The sequence below is a fragment of the Magnolia sinica genome, chromosome 3, assembly GCF_029962835.1.
Source record: "Magnolia sinica isolate HGM2019 chromosome 3, MsV1, whole genome shotgun sequence".
Classification (NCBI taxonomy): domain Eukaryota; kingdom Viridiplantae; phylum Streptophyta; class Magnoliopsida; order Magnoliales; family Magnoliaceae; genus Magnolia; species Magnolia sinica.
This window is the reverse complement of record NC_080575.1, coordinates 57,142,849-57,163,664: the sequence shown is the minus strand read 5'-3', so window position 1 is coordinate 57,163,664 and position 20,816 is coordinate 57,142,849. Positions and strand designations below refer to the sequence as shown.

Genomic DNA, 20,816 nt, shown 5'->3' with positions numbered 1-20,816 from the left:
GATGGGATTACAGGGATTATATGATTTATTTGGACTTTCAAATTTTGTATTTTGTAAATTTTGGATCAACACATGTATATATTCAGCCTTGTAACACACTCATACTTTGGGGATTAAGAAACACTTCTATACATTATATACCTATCTCAGTCTTCTGCTTGCTTAACTTAATTCTCTCTAGAGTATGATATGATGTTTTAAGTATAATCCCACTCATGTTATACACTAATATGGACAACATTTAATCATCATTATATATGTTGCATAAGTAATGCGTTGGAACTCGGGAGTTGAGCTTCTACTCGACCCTCGATTTTCGGGGCATTAGAAAAAGGTAATATTTATTTTTGCTCCTCCTATTGGGATCAGACTTCAACTTTCTCGACCAGTGGAGGATACTCTTGTCTTGAATCTGCATTGAGACTTGCTCGAGTGTTTTATTGAGAGGAGTGTAAGTTTTAAACTTACTGTTGGGCCGCTTGTTCGGGCAATGATTATCCCGTGATTGGTCATCCTTCCTCTTTCTGTTCGTGGCAGCCGAGCTTGGTTCTACCTTCGTCTGGTGTTCTTTGGTCGGAAGAGCTTTGTTTTGAATAGCGTTCTGAAGGACTTGAGCTTCTTTAATGTTGGCATATTTTTGCAACCTATTCAATAGGTCAGCCATCGTTGTCGATGGATTTTTGTCCAGTGAGAAGAGGAACTGTTGATCTCTCAGTCCTCCCATGATCGCAGTTAAGGCGAGCTCCTCAGAATGCTTTCGTACCTGCAACACTTCCAAATTGAAGCATTTGATGTAGTCTTTCAGTAGCTTTCCCTCTTTTTGAACAACGTGAAGGAGGTGGGAGTATGGTTTGAGTATTTTCTTTCCCCCGATAAAGTTCGTGAGGAAGGCCTGGCTGAGCTAAGAGAACGAACCGATGGAATTCAACTTAACTACTTGAACCACAGTCGTGCGACTTTAGTTAAGGTTAGGGAGAAAGCTTGGCACATAATTACGTCAGATGTGTTGTGGCGCTCCATGTAGACCTTAAAGGATTCCATGTACTTTGATGGGTCGGTATTTCCTGAGAACGGGGTGATCTGAGGTAAGCGGAACCTGTTTGGTTGTCATGCCTTCATAATGTCGGCGGTAAATAGAGGCCCGGTTTCCTCCATTATTGCCTCCATCGGAGTCAGGGCATTTATGCAGTATGCTTCTCATATGCCCCCGATTTGACTGCGCAGGTCTTTGAGTTCAACCTCCCAAGTCTCACCGCTTTCAGCAGTAGCCTCGACCAGGCCTTTGCCGCACTTCTTCCTGTCTAGCTTGTGGTGCAGATTGGAAGCAGGCAAGGCCGTTGTCCCTAAAACGTGGGATGGAGCTGGTTTGGCCAAGGCATGTTATTGGCTTCTTTACGAAGCGGTAGGTGTACTAGAAAGTGGAGGAGGGTTATAACCCATTTGTTCCTCCTCCTTGGAAGTCCTTTGGATGTGCTGAGGCTGTAGTTGCTCCAACAATTGTTTCATATAGTTCATGTTATCTTTCAGCATTCCGACCTGTTGTTCGAGGGAGTTCAACTGCCCTCCTTTTGTTGCGAGACTGTTGGCCTTGCCTCCTAGGATCAGAATCAACGTGATGCTGAGAGGATGAACCCTGATGACCATTGGGCTGTTCTGGTGGTGATGTAAGGTCAGGCGCAACTAGGACTGCTACCAGGGAGGTTCGGGTTTTCTTCTTCCCTCTAGCCATTATAACTTCTATGGTAGAGCGAGAAACGACTATGATCTCGCTTCCTACAGAAGGCGCCAAACTTGAAAGGCCAAGCTATATGTCCTAGAAGGGGGGGGGGGGGTGAATAGGACAATGCCAAATAAAATTTATAACAGCGGAATTAAAAAGAATATGATAGCCAAAGTAAATCACAATGCAGGAAAGTAAAATAACCTCAAAATTCAGATCTTGAGAGGTTAATACAAATGTTATTCTAAGGACAACCTTACACCAAAAACCAGAGTTTATGGTAGGACAACCTTATTTCTAGAAAGATCTTTGTATCAAATCTCAAATTGAAGAGGAATACAGAAACAAATACAAACTGAATTGAAATAAATTGTAATAAAAAATGTATTGTTCTAGGGACAGCCATACACCATAAAAATGGCAGGGCAACCTTGCTGGAACAACTTTCAAAAGAAATTAAATATCAAGCTGATAAAGGAATAGCAGAAAATAAATTCTAAACTATTACAACATTCTCACAATGCTTGAATTAAATGATTACAACATTCACCACCATACATACATCCCACAAAAGAATAATTAAAGATTAGAAGAATAAATCAATCAACCACAACACAAGGGTTTATAGTGGTTCGCCTGTGTGTTCACCAACTATTAAACAACAGCCACACAAAATGCTACTCCACTCCTAATATCCTCACACAGGGGATATTAGCGTTCACTAAAAATAGGTTTTCCCAGGTTCACCCAAAACCTTTACAATTGTGTCTTTGTCTGTGGGCTTACACAATTAAAAAACCCCACTTCTGAGTTTTCCTGGCTCTCCTCAGATAACCAATACAACAAGATTTTTCTAGCAAATCTTGAAAGAAACCAAAACAGAAAGGAATTTACAATTAAATGTAAAATACCTGATTATCTCCTTCGTTGTAGCAGCCCGGTAGAACTAAGTCGAGTAGATGATTGAATGTCCAAGTTCAATGTCCAGTACTCAATTACAATGGTTCTAATTCTAATAGATTTTAAATTAAACCTAATAGGGCTTGCCTTAATTGATTTTGATTCCAAAGAAAGGGAATAATAATTCCTCTTATCAAATCAGATTGGAATAGCAGAAACAAAATCAATTAAAATAAAGCTAAGGAAAGAGAATATTAAATAAGCACACTTAACTTAGATGGAGCACAGAATTATCTCTCAGAAGTTCGACGAAGATTGGCTTGAATAGATTAATTAATTCGATAATTTCTTCTGAGATTCGTGCACTATTTATAGGTGAGCAGATCGTGTCTTCGACTGGTCTAGGGAGCTCTTCGACTAGTCGAAGCAACAACAGATATTTGAAAAATCTGGCGGCATATGCTCTGACCATTCTACGAGTGGTCGAAGGTCTCCTTCGACTGGTCGTAGGTCACCTACGACTGGTCGTAGGTTTCCTTCGACTGGTCGAAGAAACTATAAACCATCGCTGGATTTCAAGTCGAAGATGTTCGACTGGTCGAAGATGCAGTCGACACTGTTCCTACGACTGGTCGAACAAATTCCTGGACTAGTCGAAGCCTAACAGATTTTATCCGAAATTTGTAACAAACTCACGACTGATCGAGAAATTTCTTAGACTGGTCGAAGCAAGTCTAGGACTAGTCGAAGAAGACCTAGGACTAGTCGAAGAACAGACTAAACTCATGTAAAATAAACATTCGACTTATGTATCCAGAATGACCTACTTCTAAGGTCAACCTATGGTCAATCAAACCTCAATCATGAAGTATGGACATTGAAACATTAGGAACTAGTGACCTTGAAGTATGAGCCTTGAAGTCTTGATGTAGTTGAAATCTTGATGAAGCTCAATCTTGAAAGAGTCTTGAGTTCTTTACAAACTGCCTTGTACTCTTCTTGAAGTACAGCTTGAGTCTTGTCTTGTGAGCTTTGCTTGTTGTGAGCTTAGCTTGTTCATGAATGTTGATCCTTGAGAGAGCTTCACTTATGCAAGTTATATATAACATAACAGTGATTTTGGCACCACAAATTTGACAACAGACAGGGATATAAACTATAGCACTTACAATCTCCCCCTTTGTCAAATTAGTGACAAAACACATAACCAAGATAAACAAAAGTAAAACAACTGGTTAATACCTGCAAATCAATATTCAATATTCAATATTCAACATTCAACCAGTTTCAACATTCAACAAGCTCAAACATACTCCCTCTGACTCCCCCTGAGTAACATAATCAATGCTACTCCTCTCACAATCACATTAAGAACAAACCATTCTCCCCCTTTTTGTCACAATATGACAAAGGAGAACTAATTAAAGGAATATATGAGAGTAAACATGAGGAGATAAGAGATTATAGCAAAAGAGTGATAGAGATACTCAGCATCACATAGAATAAAATCCAGTATAAAACATAGATAGTATCAAACTCAAAGTCAATCAAGTGCTAAGTTATAAAGTTATTACAGACCAGAAATCTCATATAAACTAGTCAGAACCAGAACCAGATGATGGAGCAGGAATAGAGGGATCAAGTTGGTGCATGCCTTTGTTCAAGCACCTAAGATATTTGTGCATGTACTTGAATTGTAAATCATGAGCAATAGACATGTTTTCCAACTTTACATTTATATTCTCAACTTTACCCTCTAATGTACTCAAACGTGCATCAACATCAGATGGTTCAAAATCTGGATCATTTGCTGAGTCAGAATCCAGTTCCTCAAAAATGTCTATACACTAATTCATATATCTTGCAAATTATACAAAAATTGGAATTCAATCTAGCAAATATATACACTATAATACAAGAAGGCATAAATTATCAATTTAAAATGCACATGCCAAGATCAAATTTCATCTTTTTGAACCTGCTTTTATCGAGAGGTTTTGTGAAAATGTCAGCTTGTTGATCTTCAGTAGGAATATATTCTAGAGATATAACTTTTTCTTCTACTAATTCCCTTATATAATGAAATCTAATGTCAATGTGCTTAGTACAAGAATGTTGAATAGGATTTTTTGAAATATTTATCGCACTGGAATTATCACAATGTAATAACATAGAATCCTGTTTAATTCCATAATCACTTAGCATTCGTTGCATCCAAACAAGCTGTGTACATGCATTACCAGCTGCGATATACTCAGCTTCAGCTGTTGAAAGTGATATAGAATTTTGTTTCTTACTAAACCAGGAAACTAAACAATTTCCAATGTAAAAACAACCACCACTGGTTGATTTTCTATCATCTAAATTACCAGCCCAGTCAACATCCGAGTACCCAGCTAATTGGACACTAGTTTCATGAGGATACCAGAGACCGAGATTTACAGTACTTGCGACATATCTAATAATTCGCTTAACAGCAATCAAGTGAGATTCTTTTGGATCAGATTGATATCTTGCGCAAATACCAACACTTAGAGAAATATCAGGTCTACTAGTAGTTAAATATAACAAACTACCAATCATACTCCGATAAAGTTTTGAGTCAACATTTTTACCATTAGAGTCTTTTGATAGTTTCAGGGTAGTACTCATAGGAGTATCGAAATTCTTGCCATTCTCAAATCTAAATCTCTTGATTAGATTCAAAGCATACTTAGATTGAGAAATGAATATTCCTTCAGATTGTTGCTTTACTTGCAATCCAAGGAAATAAGTCAATTCCCCAACCATGCTCATTTCGAATTGTGATTTCATCAAATCTGCAAACTCAGTAGTCAAGTCAGTACAAGTTGATCCATAAATGATATCATCAACATAAATCTGCACCATTAAGATATGATCATTATGTTTCTTAACAAACAGAGTTTTATCAACAGATCCCATTTGAAAATTATGACTTAAAAGAAATTTCGTTAGTTTCTCATACCATGCCCTAGGTGCTTGTTTTAATCCATAAAGTGCCTTTTTAAGCCGATATACATGATCAGTATTTTTGGAATCTTCAAAACCTATTGGCTGTTCAACATAGACTTCTTCATGTAAATCGCCATTTAGAAAAGCACTTTTCACATCCATCTGATAGATCTTTATCTTTTTAAAACATGCAATGGATATTAATAGTCTGATAGATTCAAGACGTGCTACTGGTGCAAAGGTTTCATCAAAATCAATCCCTTCAATTTGAGTATAACCTTGTACCACTAGTCTAGCCTTGTTTCTAATTATATTTCCACACTCATCAGACTTATTTTTGAAAATCCATTTTGTTCCAATGATGTGTTTATCTTTAGGTCTTGGTACGAGATACCAAACATCATTTCTTACGAATTGGTTGAGTTCATCTTGCATCGTAACAATCCAGTTCTCATCAGCAAGAGCTTCTTTTACGTTAGATGGTTCAATTTGGGATGTAAAACATACATAATTACATATATCCTCAAGTTGTCTACGGGTGCGAACACCGGTGAGAGGGTTTCCAAGAATTTGTGTGGTTGGATGATCTTTAACAGTCCTCAACTTAGAATCAGTCTGATTCGATGAAGTATCAGGTTTATCAATGATTAGTACTTCATCATTATCTGAATTAGAAATTGGTGTGTTTAAGTGATCATCAATGACAACATTAATGGATTCTTGAATCACACCAGTCCTTTTGTTTATGACCCTATAAGCTCGACTGTTTAAGGAATATCCTAGAAAAATCCCTTCATCACTCTTCGTATCGAATTTTCCCAAATTTTCACGATCACGTAAAATATAGCACTTGCTGCCAAAAACTCGAAAGTATTTAACAGTAGGCTTTTTATTAAACCACAATTCGTAAGCCGTTTTATTTTTATCTTTGCTAATGTAGACTCGGTTAATAATATAGCAAGCTGTGTTGACTGCTTCAGCCTAAAGATTTTTAGAGAGCTTCATGCTATTCAACATGACATTAGCCATTTCTTGAAGCACCCTATTCTTTCTTTCTACAATTCCATTTTGTTGTGGAGTTTTGGGAGCAGAGAATTCATGTAATATTCCTTGGTCGGTACAGAACTTCTCAAAATTGCTATTCTCAAATTCAGATCCATGATCACTACGAATTTTACTGATTTGAGAAGATTTTTAAGTTTGAATCCTTTTGAGAACTTTTCTTACTTCTTCAAGGGTTTCAGATTTATCCCTTAAGAAGACTACCCAAGTGAATCTGGTAAAGTCATCAACTATTACCAAGATATACTTTTTCTCACCACGACTTTCTGTTCTGGTAGGTCCTATCAGATCCATGTGGAGAAGTTCGAGTGGTCTTGATGTGGTATTTGAATTCACCTTTTTGTGTGAGTTCTTTGTTTGTTTGCCTATCTGGCACTCACCACATATTTTATCTAATTTCTAAAGTTTGGGTAAACCTCTTACAAGTTCTCGTTTGCTCAATCTATATAAATTTCGATAATGTACATGTCCAAGACATTTGTGCCATAAATCAGTCTCATCTGTATGGACCATGTAACATGTTTGATTAGATGAGCTGGATTCGCTAATAATATAGCAATTTTCAGACGTTCTACATCCAGTTAATATTACAGAACCCTTATTGTTTAGAATCTCACAGCTTTGATTAGAAAACCGAACATTATGGTTATTATCACATATTTGAGATATACTAAGCAAGTTATGTTTTAAGCCTTCAACGTATAAAACATTTTTAAACACAGGAAGATTAAAAAGTTGAACCGTACCTTGGCCTATAATCTTGCAGTTGCTACCATCACCAAATGTGACTGAACCATCAGTCATATCTTTCAAATCCATGAATAAAGCTTTGTCACCTGTCATATGCCTGGAGCATCCACTGTCTAGGTACCACTTTGAATGACTTGTTGCTTTGAAAGCAGTGTGAGCAACCAAGCAGGTAACTTTAGGAACCCATTTCATAACTGTTTTGGGTTTAGGAACATAGTTGGTCTTCTTTTGTGTATATTTGTAGGAATGACCTATAGAGTTAGATTTTAAGAGCTCCTTGAGTAAATCAACTATCTTTTCAGCTAGTGGATTTCATTTCTGATTAAAGTTGACATGGCTGCTTCTAGGTTTTTGAAAAGTTTTTGAATTTCTAGAAAAATCTTGATAAGTACTTTTCCCTTTTGAGTTTGAGGACTCTCCTTTAACAAACATAGGAGGAGTATACTTTTGTTTAGGAGGTAGATTTTTATCATAGCCCAACCCGGATCGATCGCCACATTTTCTTGATCCGGATAAAAGTTTCTCTAACTTTGGATCACCTTGGGCATATATCCATGTGTCCTTTAAACTCAGAAGAGAAGATACTTCATTTTTAAGTTTCTCAATTTCAGATTTTAAATCAATAATTAGGGAGTTTTTGAATTCCAAATCGCATTTTGATTTTTCAAAACAATCTGAAATTTGTGATTTTTCTAAAACAAGTGATTCAAAACAATTTTTGAGTTTAGAAAACTTTTCTTTTTGAAGTTTAAGTTTGACATCAATTTTACAACTTTCCTTATATAGGGCATTGTAAGCGTCTTGAAGATCATCTTCATTTTCACATTCACTATTCAGATTTTCTTCACTTGTAGAGTCATTATCTGAAAATGTGAATTTGGCTAGAGTCATAAGAGCTTTAACCTCATTGCCCGACTCAGTTTCAGAATCTTCTGATTCAGAAGAACCTTCAGAATCAGATGATTCATCCCATGTAGCCAACATACCCTTCTTCTTGGGTTTGTCCCTTTTAGGACATCTATTTGCTAAGTGCCCATATTCTTGACAGTTGTAACATTGACTATCTGTTAAAGATTTTCGAGATTTGGGTCTAAACTTCTTTTTATCATTTGATTTTTGAAAATCAATCCTTTTCTTGCTTTTGAAAATCTTGTAAAATTTCTTAGCTAAAAGAGCCATATCATCTTCTGAATCAGAATTTTCTTTTGAATTACATTTAGAAGATTTTAGTGCAATAGATTTACCTTTAGGAGCTTTAAAGTTTAACTCATAGGTTTGTAGAGAACCAACTAGTTCTTCTACCCTCATATTATCCGTATCACGAAGTTCCTGGATCACGGTTACTTTAGAATTGAACCGTTCAGGAAGTGAGTGTAATATTTTTGCACACACTTTACTTTCTGGGATTTTATCGCCAAGACCCCACATTGAGTTTACAATGTCATTCAATCTAGTGTAAAAGTCCATAAACATTTCATTTTCCTCCATATGAATTTCTTCAAATCTGGTTGTGAGGAGTTGGACTTTAGATTTTTTGACAATTGTAGTACCCTCGTGTGTCATTTCTAATATATCCCAAGCTTGCTTTGCAGTATCACAGGAAATGATTCTTTTGAACTCATCTGGTGATAGTGCGCAAGTAATTGCATTTAGTGCTTTAGCATTTGCACTACTCTCACTTTTCTGAAGAGTGGTCCATTGGTAATATGGTGTGGCTTTCATAGACTTTGAACCATCAACCCCAGTAACTTCCATGATAGGAGGATTCCATTCAGTCACTGTGGCTTGCCACACATTTTCATCCATTGATTTGAGGAAGATCCTCATTCTGGCTTTCCAATAGGCATAGTTGGAGCCATCAAAGGGTGGAGGCCTTGTGACTGAAAGGCTATCAAAATTTGACATCTTAAATGGCTTAAATCGTTAGCTCAGGAATTAAATTCAAGAATTAAAAAGAGCTATTAGGCTTTGATACCACTTGAAAAGGCCAAGCTATATGTCCTAGAGGGGGGGTGAATAGGACAATGCCAAATAAAATTTATAACAGCGGAATTAAAAAGAATATGATAGCCAAAGTAAATCACAATGCAGGAAAGTAAAATAACCTCAAAATTCAGATCTTGAGAGGTTAATACAAATGTTATTCTAAGGACAACCTTACACCAAAAACCAGAGTTTATGGTAGGACAACCTTATTTCTAGAAAGATCTTTGTATCAAATCTCAAATTGAAGAGGAATACAGAAACAAATACAAACTGAATTGAAATAAATTGTAATAAAAAATGTATTGTTCTAGGGACAGCCATACACCATAAAAATGGCAGGGCAACCTTGCTGGAACAACTTTCAAAAGAAATTAAATATCAAGCTGATAAAGGAATAGCAGAAAATAAATTCTAAACTATTACAACATTCTCACAATGCTTGAATTAAATGATTACAACATTCACCACCATACATACATCCCACAAAAGAATAATTAAAGATTAGAAGAATAAATCAATCAACCACAACACAAGGGTTTATAGTGGTTCGCCTGTGTGTTCACCAACTGTTAAACAACAGCCACACAAAATGCTACTCCACTCCTAATATCCTCACACAGGGGATATTAGCGTTCACTAAAAATAGGTTTTCCCAGGTTCACCCAAAACCTTTACAATTGTGTCTTTGTCGTGGGCTTACACAATTAAAAACCCCACTTCGAGTTTTCCTGGCTCTCCTCGGATAACCAATACAACAAGATTTTTCGGCAAATCTTGAAAGAAACCAAAACAGAAAGGAATTTACAATTAAATGTAAAATACCGATTATCTCCTTCGTTGTAGCGGCCCGGTAGAACTAAGTCGAGTAGATGATTGAATGTCCAAGTTCAATGTCCAAGACTCAATTACAATGGTTCTAATTCTAATAGATTTTAAATTAAACCTAATAGGGCTTGCCTTAATTGATTTTGATTCCAAAGAAAGGGAATAATAATTCCTCTTATCAAATCAGATTGGAATAGCAGAAACAAAATCAATTAAAATAAAGCTAAGGAAAGAGAATATTAAATAAGCACACTTAGCTTAGATGGAGCACAGAATTATCTCTCAGAAGTTCGACGAAGATTGGCTTGAATAGATTAATTAATTCGATAATTTCTTCTGAGATTCGTGCACTATTTATAGGTGAGCAGATCGTGTCTTCGACTGGTCTAGGGAGCTCTTCGACTAGTCGAAGCAACAACAGATATTTGAAAAATCCGGCGGGATATGCTCTGACCGTTCTACGACTGGTCGAAGGTCTCCTACGACTGGTCGTAGGTCACCTACGACTGGTCGTAGGTTTCCTTCGACTGGTCGAAGAAACTATAAACCATCGCTGGATTTCGAGTCGAAGATGTTCGACTGGTCGAAGATGCAGTCGACACTGTTCTTACGACTGGTCGAATAAATTCCTGGACTAGTCGAAGCCTAATAGATTTTATCCGAAATTTGTAACAAACTCACGACTGATCGAGGAATTTCTTAGGCTGGTCGAAGCAAGTCTAGGACTAGTCGAAGAAGACCTAGGACTAGTCGAAGAACAGACCAAACTCATGTAAAATAAACATTCGACTTATGTATCCAGAATGACCTACTTCTAAGGTCAACCTATGGTCAATCAAACCTCAATCATGAAGTATGGACATTGAAACATTAGGAACTAGTGAACTTGAAGTATGAGCCTTGAAGTCTTGATGTAGTTGAAATCTTGATGAAGCTCAATCTTGAAAGAGTCTTGAGTTCTTTACAAACTGCCTTGTACTCTTCTTGAAGTACAGCTTGAGTCTTGTCTTGTGAGCTTTGCTTGTTGTGAGCTTAGCTTGTTCATGAATGTTGATCCTTGAGAGAGCTTCACTTATGCAAGTTATATATAACATAACAGTGATTTTGGCACCACAAATTTGACAACAGATAGGGATATAAACTATAGCACTTACAAAACTGTTAATGTAGTTTTCCGATAGACCCTCCTTGGTTAACCCTCTAAGACCTGCATAGAAGAAAGTAAGAGACAAAGGAGACCCTGGCTAGTACAGGGGAAAATCTGATGCCTAACTCAGGATCTCGGGAATTTGTAGGAGATGATCTTAAGGAAAAGTGTCATCAGTCGTGTATATGGGTGAGTATAAGGATATGTATGTTTACCTCACATTGGCTAGGAACATCCCTATTTATATGAGAGGAAAGATCACACCGTAGGGAGTCTTTCTTATTTAGGATTCCTGAAATGTTGAAGATCTTCTTGCACAGGTTTCCAAATCCACCAGGGGTCTTCCTGAGATTACGGTTGTTCAGATCATCGGGATCCGATTTTATCTCCTGAAAATCTTGGACGAGATCCTTGGGCCGTTGGAGGGATTCCCGGATTGTTAGTTCAGGAAAAGGTTGGACGGTGTAGGCGTCAAATACAGTAGAAGTAGATAATGCTGAGCCTTTCGACAGTTCAACATTCACCTTGTCAAAAGTTATGCTGACCTATGGCTGAGCTATGTCTGACCTATGGTTGGGTTGACCCGCTACCGACATATGGCCGAGTTATATCTGACCTATGGTTTACATTGACCTATAGCTGATTTATAACTGACGTATGATTATGCTGACCTATTCAATAGGTCAGCCATTTGAGTGGATTTATAGCTGTTTCAACCTAGTTGAAGGTCGACCTTTCTTCGCTAGTAGACGCCTCTTAAATGGTTTAGCCTTATTGGGTTTGTGCTGGTTTCTTGAGTTGATTCATTCCATAAGTCGTTTTATTTTTCCCTCAACACTATACATGATTAGATGAATGCTAGGAGTCAATAATTAGCACATCCCCACATACATGTACACTATCAATTATACACTGGTTACATAATTGGCATGTCTTTAGTAGTATATATTATTGGACTCTATATTAACTTGAAAGCCGTAGAGTTAATTATTTTGCTTAGTTTAATAGATATATTAGTTTAAGTAATTAATTATGTGTTAAAAGCCATAAATTTTATTGGGTCCTAATCACCCCCTTCCATTTCTTCTAAGACATATCCTTCATTCTATACGTCCACCAAACTTCCGTGTGTAGTCGTCATGAAAGCACTGATTATGATGTGTCTTTATAAACTTATCAAGCATGCTGCTTTGACTATACGTGCCACTCGTGGGAGGGCTACTTACCTCTTGTCACAGTTTCTCGCCGGTGAGCATGCATATGGCTTTAAGCTAGCCATTTTGTTTTAGGTAAGTGACGTGTCGTCAAAGGACATGTGGCACATGATATCCTCAAGGTGAGCATAGGAATTGTCCCTCATTTGTAAGCAATGCCGCAATGCCGACATGGAGCGGCATTTCATTGGTCCGCCTGGACACGCCAATACTGGTGTAAACAGAGGAGGCCCATCGTATAAGCGGTTTAGATAAAATGACCCCAAAATCCATTGAGACAAAGGCTTGGGTGTATTCTAGCAAACGACTGTCCAAAGAGTTAGGTAGGTTATCTGGTAAAGTGGGAACTACTTAGAATTTAACTGCCTTCTTAATTTACAGTTTCATTTGTAGGCTGTTTGGATACTGCAGCTCGTTTAATCTTAGACATTCGCATTTTGTTTTGACCAAACGAGATTATTTCTGCTGTTTAATCATCCAATCTCTGACAGTGTAGTTGCAGGGAGTTTAACTTGAATTCGCAGCAGCTGCACTGGCATTACCAGTGAACAGATTGATGGATCATTTGACTACAAGATGCAGCGCCTAAGGTCTTCTTTATTCAAGACACTCATTTTTTCAATCTAGGTATCTTTATCTTTGTTTTAAAGATAAGCTTAGGCTACAGCTGCTGAGTAATTTTAGCTTCCAACCAATTGAATTTTCGGTCGGATGACTTTGGACTGTGAATGGGGCCATTAGTTTCTTGTGTTTGAATTTGATGATTAAGTTGGCCTACTCTTTCGGGGACGGCAATATCATGATGGGCCCAGCCCAATGAATGTGAAGGATTTCATACACATGTGCCATGGTGGCACAGGTGACATAATTTACCTCTTCAAGCTCTCTTTTGTAAAATAGCCAAAATTAGTTTCCTAGGGACTCTTTGCCATTACCCAAACATGGTTATTGAATAAATAAAAATTCCATTCCTGGTAAGCAACAGAACAAACAGAATCTCAGAGAACCTGTTCCCAGAAAATAGATTCTTTCTCCCTTCTAAATTTTCAAGCATGCACCGCTTTGGCATGGACCACGATGCACTGCCTTATTCAATTCTAACGTGCAATTTGGGATAGAAAAGAGGGAGAACTTAAACCCCGGTTAATGTCAATTGCCGCCTCAAACATCAACTGTCTGCCGGAATTCCATTCGGGTTAAATTGAAACAGGGCCTGGATTTCAGTATTTAGTAGCGTTCATTTCCTACCTCGACTGTAGAACTGAAATTTCACTTTCATAGTACATCAGCTGACCATAGATTCTCGCAATAACCAGCTGATGAAAATGGATTGCCCCTCCTGATTAGGCTCATCATGAAAACAGGTGCAAACTACTAAACTACTATTATACGAAACAAGGTGCAAATCTAATGAGAGAACCTATGCAATATATATATATATATATATATATAGAAAAGGTTCTATATGGTCGAGCTCATGGGAACTCCCCATGAGGTCGAGCTGTTTGGCCCCACCACGATGTATGTCAAACATCAACACCGTGCATTTGATGGGTCCCCTTTAAATTATGAGATATCCCAAAAATCAGCTGTATAGGGAACTCCGGTGGGCCATACCATCTAAAATCATGTGAAGACATGCCTAAAACATATAAAAGCACTTGGTGGGGCCCACCTGAAATTTGGATGCGTCTGAAACTTGGTCTGACCTCATCCAAGTGGGACACACATAATGGATGGGCTGCATTTGTGAACCACATCCCAGTGGGCCCAAAAAATGATTATCAATGTTTTAATGGAGGGTAATCCCTCTCAACGTTTGTATGTGGGGTAGCCCACACAAGTCATGGATTGACTTGATTTTTAAGCCCTAGGCCCGCTATGGAATGATGCATCTGATTGATGGGGTAGATGTTCAACATACATCATGGTGGGGCCCACATAGCTGGACCTCATGGGGAGTTCCCATGAGCTCGACCATATAGAACCTTTTCCATATATATATATATATATGAATCTTTTTTCATTTCATAAAATTCCTTTTTATTATAAAAACTATTGAAACTTCATACTTATATTGATTTTTCTAATTAATTTTTTTATTTGATGGTTTTTTTTTTTTGGCACGTACACCCGACACGAACACACCCACACACACCATAGTGGGATTTCACCACCTATAGGTTTCAAACCCAAGACCTAGTGTTGAAACTTCTCTGAGTCTACAACTGAGGCAAGGACTGAAACCCAGATTGGATGGGTTGGAATTATATATATATATATATACACACGCGCGCGCGCTTCTCTCGGTGTCTCTCTTAAATTTGACAATACAGCATAATATACTTGTTTCTATTCATGTATCATAGCGTGCGGATGAGAGAAGATTTAAACCCAATTGATCTCAATGGCTGATAAGCTAAATGAGTTCTTTTGTTTGCGTATTCTGCTGCTTGGTAGTTCAAATGTCTTTTCCCCTTTTGTATGCTAAATGTTAGTTTTTACTTTTGCAGACTTTTGCCTTTATTTATTTATTTATTTAAATCATGAACCTAACCTTGCATATCTGACTTATAACCTCATTGGATTGAGAGAAATTAGACAAACATATCCGTCACATATGGGAGTGCATATTATTCCTGATATTCGAAATATCTAGTTCACATGAAAGTTGTTTTCTTTGTTAGCAATTATTCAGTTTTGGAAACAATACAAGTGCCTGTTCTGATGGCACGGCTCTGATACAATTGGATTTGTATGAGCACTCATTTTTAGGATTCAAATCATTTTGTAAGTATTCTAAAGAGACAGGATTTAAACCTATACAAACAGGCCCTTAAAGTAGTTCTGAAATGCTCATGAATTTTCATATGGGCCTGTGAAGGCCATACAGAGCATGAAGCGCAGCAATCCACGAGCCAGAAGAGAACACAGGCAAAATCCACAAGAACAACTGATCAAGCAATCTCGGCTTCCACTTTTGTGTAAAGGAAAAGGATCTGGTGATCTTGTGAATATCTAAGTTAGTTACCAAGCACTCAATCTCTGTGTACATACACATGTCTACGAGATCCGGTCCATTCATCTGATGGCCTTAACATAGACGAAACATGTCCAGAATCACACCAGTCAGACCATCCAAGCTGCGGACATGAAGAAAACTTTTACCCATCAAGAAATGACCATCGGTACGACTTTCTTCCCAACTGCCCTATAATTATAGAGCACAAAACCATCCAATCCACCCGACCTCTGTGAAATTTCTGGTTCCCCATTCCATGGTATGGTTCAACAGATGAACGGTGGATTGCGTACGTGAGTGCACATGCAGGCAATTCAGTTCTGGGGAACTAACCTAGGATTTTGCATTAGCACAGATACTTCTACCTTCTCAAATTCTTAGTTATATATATATATATATATTAGAGGTCTAAAATAGATTATTGAACACTATCAGTAGAATCAATACTCAATCCCAAGATTAATCTGTTATTAATCTAATCTATACAGGAACTATTCATAAAAAGAAAAAATCTTACAGAGTATGGAAAAACCAATAAAATCTCTCCATCCATCAATAGGTCTCCACAATGCCAAAGCCATTCTCCATTGCCAAACCAAAATCTTCCCACTCTTTTATCTTGTTTTCTTCTCAGATCTCCTAATTCTCTCTTTATACAACTCCATCCAATTGTTTAAAATCCACATACTGCTGACTGAAATCGCCGCCACAATAACAACCATCCAAGAAATCGAAACCCATCCTGGAATCACGTTATCTGCCTCACCACTCAAATAGAAGACGCCCATCTTGTATGTGAAGACTGGCCCTGCAAAAACCCTCATAAGTGTATAGAAGGGCGGTGACAAAAATTCATACAGCCTGGCAGCTGCAGGCACGTCGACTCTCTGGATGTTGGCGAGAGACCACGTGTTCTGGCAGGCGCTGGTGACCTCCGCGAGGGCAAGAAGGATGAGAATAGAAAAGGCGCCATGGAAGACAAGGTAACGGCAGGTGACGAATACGAAGAGGGTCGCTAAGTGATGGGCTATGTAGAGATAGTCGTCTGGGAAGAAGATGAAGTAGTGGAGGAGATCTACCAGGAAGTACGCAATGCTGAAGTCGAGTACTAGGTTTTGGAAATTGGTATTGGGAGAGGCGAAGCTGTGGTGAGCTTGGGAGACAATGGCGAATGCTGCCATTAAAACGGCGGGAGTTCCATGGGTTAATGACATGAAGCAGCTCGAAGCTTCGGTGCGCTGTTTGGGGCTCCAATGTTGAAAAATTCCAAAGTAGGCGAGAAAATAGATGAGGATGAAGAATGATGAGAAGAGAGGGATGTATGAAATAGACGTGAGAATTGAGTTTTCCATGGACAGCGGATTAACTAGAGATTATTTCCAAGAAAAATTGTCAAAACAAGAGAAGACGGTCAAAGATTTTAACAAAAAAAAAAATTGGGAATTTTTTACCCAATTGCAGAAAGATTGAGAATTTAAGAAAATCAGATTTTGGACGACCAAAAAAAAAGGGCCTAATATTGTGGTAAGTTGAAATATATTGAGAAATTAAGAAAATCGATTGGCAGGATGAGAAAGAACACTTATTAAATATATTTTTAAAGAGATTGGAAGATTTGGATTCTATGAATTGAGAATCGTGTGAACACCCAAGACGAAGAAAAAAAACCAGCAAAGACGCGATTTTTAAGAGATTGGAAGCTTCAGATCCTGATATTTGAGGTTTCCACAGGGACCGAATTGCTGGGTTTCTGGATCATCCAGTACAAAAGTGTTGAAGAAACTATAAAATTCTGGATATCAAAGCAGTGGCAAAGATACAATTTTCAAAACCTTAATAAATGGATTCTGAAATTTGAATACTCTGTTCCGTTGGGGGAAAAGACACCAAAGAGTGGAGTAAGCGATTAAAATAACTATCCACTAATATCTATGGTACACCTCGAGAGCGTCCAAATACTGAAGGATGCCTGGACCCGGATTTCCTGCACAAGCCTTGAGCATGAAGTTCCTCTGCAAGGATGCTGAATGGGGCCTACCTCCATGTTTTTGGGACATCTACCCCGTTCATCCGTTTTTCGAGATCATTTAGTACATGATCCAAGAAATGATATGGATCCAAAACTCAAGTGGGCCACACGAGAGTAAACAGTGGGTATTTAGTGAGAACCGTTGAATCATTCTAGTGCCCATAAAAGCTCTGTTTCAGGTTAATTTTGTCATATTTTCACTTCCTCCCATTGATAAAGAACTTAAAAACGGTCTGGATGGCATAGCAACATCGAGATTGAGACTACAAAGGTTTCAATGGTGCGTATTTCTTTACCCAATTTTGCCTCTTATGTGACCCACTTGAGTTTTGGAACCACCTCATTTTTGTCAAATTGTTAAAATGAGCTCTCAAAACTGATGAACGGATTTCCCACAAACATGGCGGTGGGCCCCACCAAGCATCCTTGGCAGGGACTTCCTGCGAAAGGCTTTCCCAGAAAATCCGGTCCAGCATATACTTGAGAAAGGTAATTGCAGGCACCCCATCGCAGTGGACGTGGAGCGAGGTAGGCTTATGTGATATCAGAGCAGGAGAGTTTTGGAACCACCTCATCAGGAGAGTCCACTGTGTAGATTCACGACGATCTAATAATCATCTGCACCACAAGTTTGTTAACATCAAATCTGGACCGTTGGTCAATGTTTCTAATCATTTTATATACTCGTGGTCCATAAGATGATCATCACCCTCTGATGAGCAGATCCGATATCAAACTTGCGATCCTTATTCCCACGTGTGTGGCGAGTGCAACTAGGTTTTCCTTGCGTCACGTGACATTCCGTACACGATACTTAATCGAATCCTGATGAGGTTCGATCGAATATATCCACCCGTGTATCAATACAATACGCCGGGATATTAACCTTTGAGTACGGGTCATCTTCCAATAATCCAAGCGGTTTATATGACAAGTAGGTAGAAACTTCAATGGTGGAAATTCAACAAATAAAATCTCTCAGTTGAATTGGATTATTTAAACCGTTTCAAATAAACGGTTCAGATCATTGAAAGAAAAACCCAGTGTCTAGAGTCCCGACGTATCTTATCGTCGCACGTCGGGGGACGCGGATTGCGTCCTACCCCCGCCCTCTGTAGGGCCCACCGTGTTTTAAGTCTTTTATCCAGGCCGTTAATGTTTTTTTTTTCGATAATTTTAATATGTAAACCAAAAAATGAGGCAGGTCTAGGGCTTAGGTGGACCACACCAAAGGAACCCACACTGATAATGACACCCACCGTTGCAACCTTTCCAACGGCCAACGTGATGTTTTTTTTACCATAAAACGTATTCAGAAGGTCATTTATACGTGGAAGAAGTGAAAACACAATAATTAGCTTACTCAGAAACTTCTCCAACTCCCAAGAAGTTTTTAATGGTGGACGTCCAATCTCCACTTTGTGGTCTACTTAAGCCTTAGACCTGTCTTATTTTTTGATTCACTTATTAAAATTATCTAAAAAAAGTGTTTAATAGCGTAGATAAAACACTTACAACACTGTGGACCCCATGGAGCCCCGCCGGAACGGATTACCATTTAGGCGGAGCAGGACACAATCCGCATCCCCGGTGTATTCGGATTGCGTCCTACCCGTGACCGTAATACGTCTGGCTAGTGCTTTGTGGGGCTCACCGTGATGTAAGTGTTTTATCCCCACCATCCCATGCTTTTTTTCAGATAATTTTAATAGTGAACCAAAAAATGAGACAGGTCCAAAGTTAAGTGGATCACAAAGTGGGGATTGAATGTCTACCATTAAAAACTTCTCAAGAGCTAGAAAAGTTACGAATGAAGCTGAGATTTGTGTTTTCACTTCATCCACGTCTACGTGACCCTATGAATAGGTTGTATGGTAAAAAAAAGCATCACATTGGCCCTTAAAAAGGTTTCACATTGGCCCTTAAAAAGGTTTCAGTGGTGGGTGTCATTATCAGTTTAGGTTCCTTTGGTGTCGTCCACTTAAGCCTTGGACCTGCCTCATTTTTGGTTTGCATATTGAAATTATCTGAAAAAAAATATTGAACGGCGTGAATAAAACACTTACATCACGGTGGGCCCCACAGAACCCTGCCCGGACGTATTACCGTCCAGGCGGGGGTTGGACGCAATCCTCGTCCATTCGAGGGAACCTATATCCCGATTCCACAATGATATGAGTGTGGAATATTCGCGAAGTGTACCTGATCCTCGTTCGATTAGGACGCAGACTGCGTCTCATGCCAATTGGTAAATGGTACTAAACCGGTTGGCGTACTATGCCAATGAATCAGAACCGACGATTTAATGACACGTGCCAAATATCAAGCTGATTTGGGTGTTCATAAAAATCACCCGTCTCTGACTATCGATAAAAATTGAGACAAAAGTCCAAAGTAATCGATAAATCCAGCGGCTAGAACTTACTGCCTGTTGATCGGTTAGGATGGACAGACATACTGGGCAAGTAACAAGGTTGGTGCTATTTACTAAATGGTAATGAACTCACACTGTATTTTCTTGTCACGGATCACTCTCCCCAACTTGACAGATATTTTGCTTTCGGTTGATATTTGCGAACGTGGAACTAGCAGGGATCGTAAGATACTTGCCTGTAATCCGGTGGTACAAGGCTCCCCTTTGACTCAAAGCCCGGTGGAGCCCACCACGATGTTTTTGTTATATCCACTTGGACCGTCCGTTTAGTCATCTCATTTTAGAACATAAGTCCTGTCATAAGGGAGATCAAAAAATAAATTGGGCCATACTTAGTGGGATTGAACGCCAACCGTTGTAGCATTAAGGGAAGGTCAGAAGTTTTGGATCAGGCTTATATTGGTGTTTTCTCTTCTTCTGGTTTGGAATCACATTATAAACGGGTTGGATGGTATTTAAACATCACGGTCGGCCCCCAGGAAGGTTTCAACGATGGGTGTCTCATTCCCACTGTTTCCTGTGTCATGACTCACCTGAGTTTTTGGATCTCCCTTGTGTTTGGGCTCGCGTCGTAAGATAAGCTCTCAAACGGAGGATATGACACAAACATCGTGGTGGCGAGCTTTTGGGTTTGAGGGGAGCCCGGCAACCCCGGGTCAGAGGAGATTCCGGTCCTGCAGGGATCCGCGCCATTCGCGGTGCACACATTAGTGCGCTGCGACACCACACATGTCGCAGGGTGTGATCAAGTCAC

General features: G+C 38.8%; 1 protein-coding gene across 1 annotated transcript; it reads right to left on the bottom strand.

The window, feature by feature from the left end:
• Positions 1–16,034: 16,034 nt before the first annotated feature.
• On the bottom strand, positions 16,035–17,468 carry LOC131238505 (TLC domain-containing protein At5g14285-like). Its single transcript, XM_058236217.1, has one exon. It carries the CDS (start codon positions 16,949–16,951, stop codon positions 16,214–16,216), a length of 738 nt encoding a protein of 245 aa, XP_058092200.1. The 5' UTR covers positions 16,952–17,468; the 3' UTR covers positions 16,035–16,213.
• Between the last annotated feature and the right edge of the window lie 3,348 nt (positions 17,469–20,816).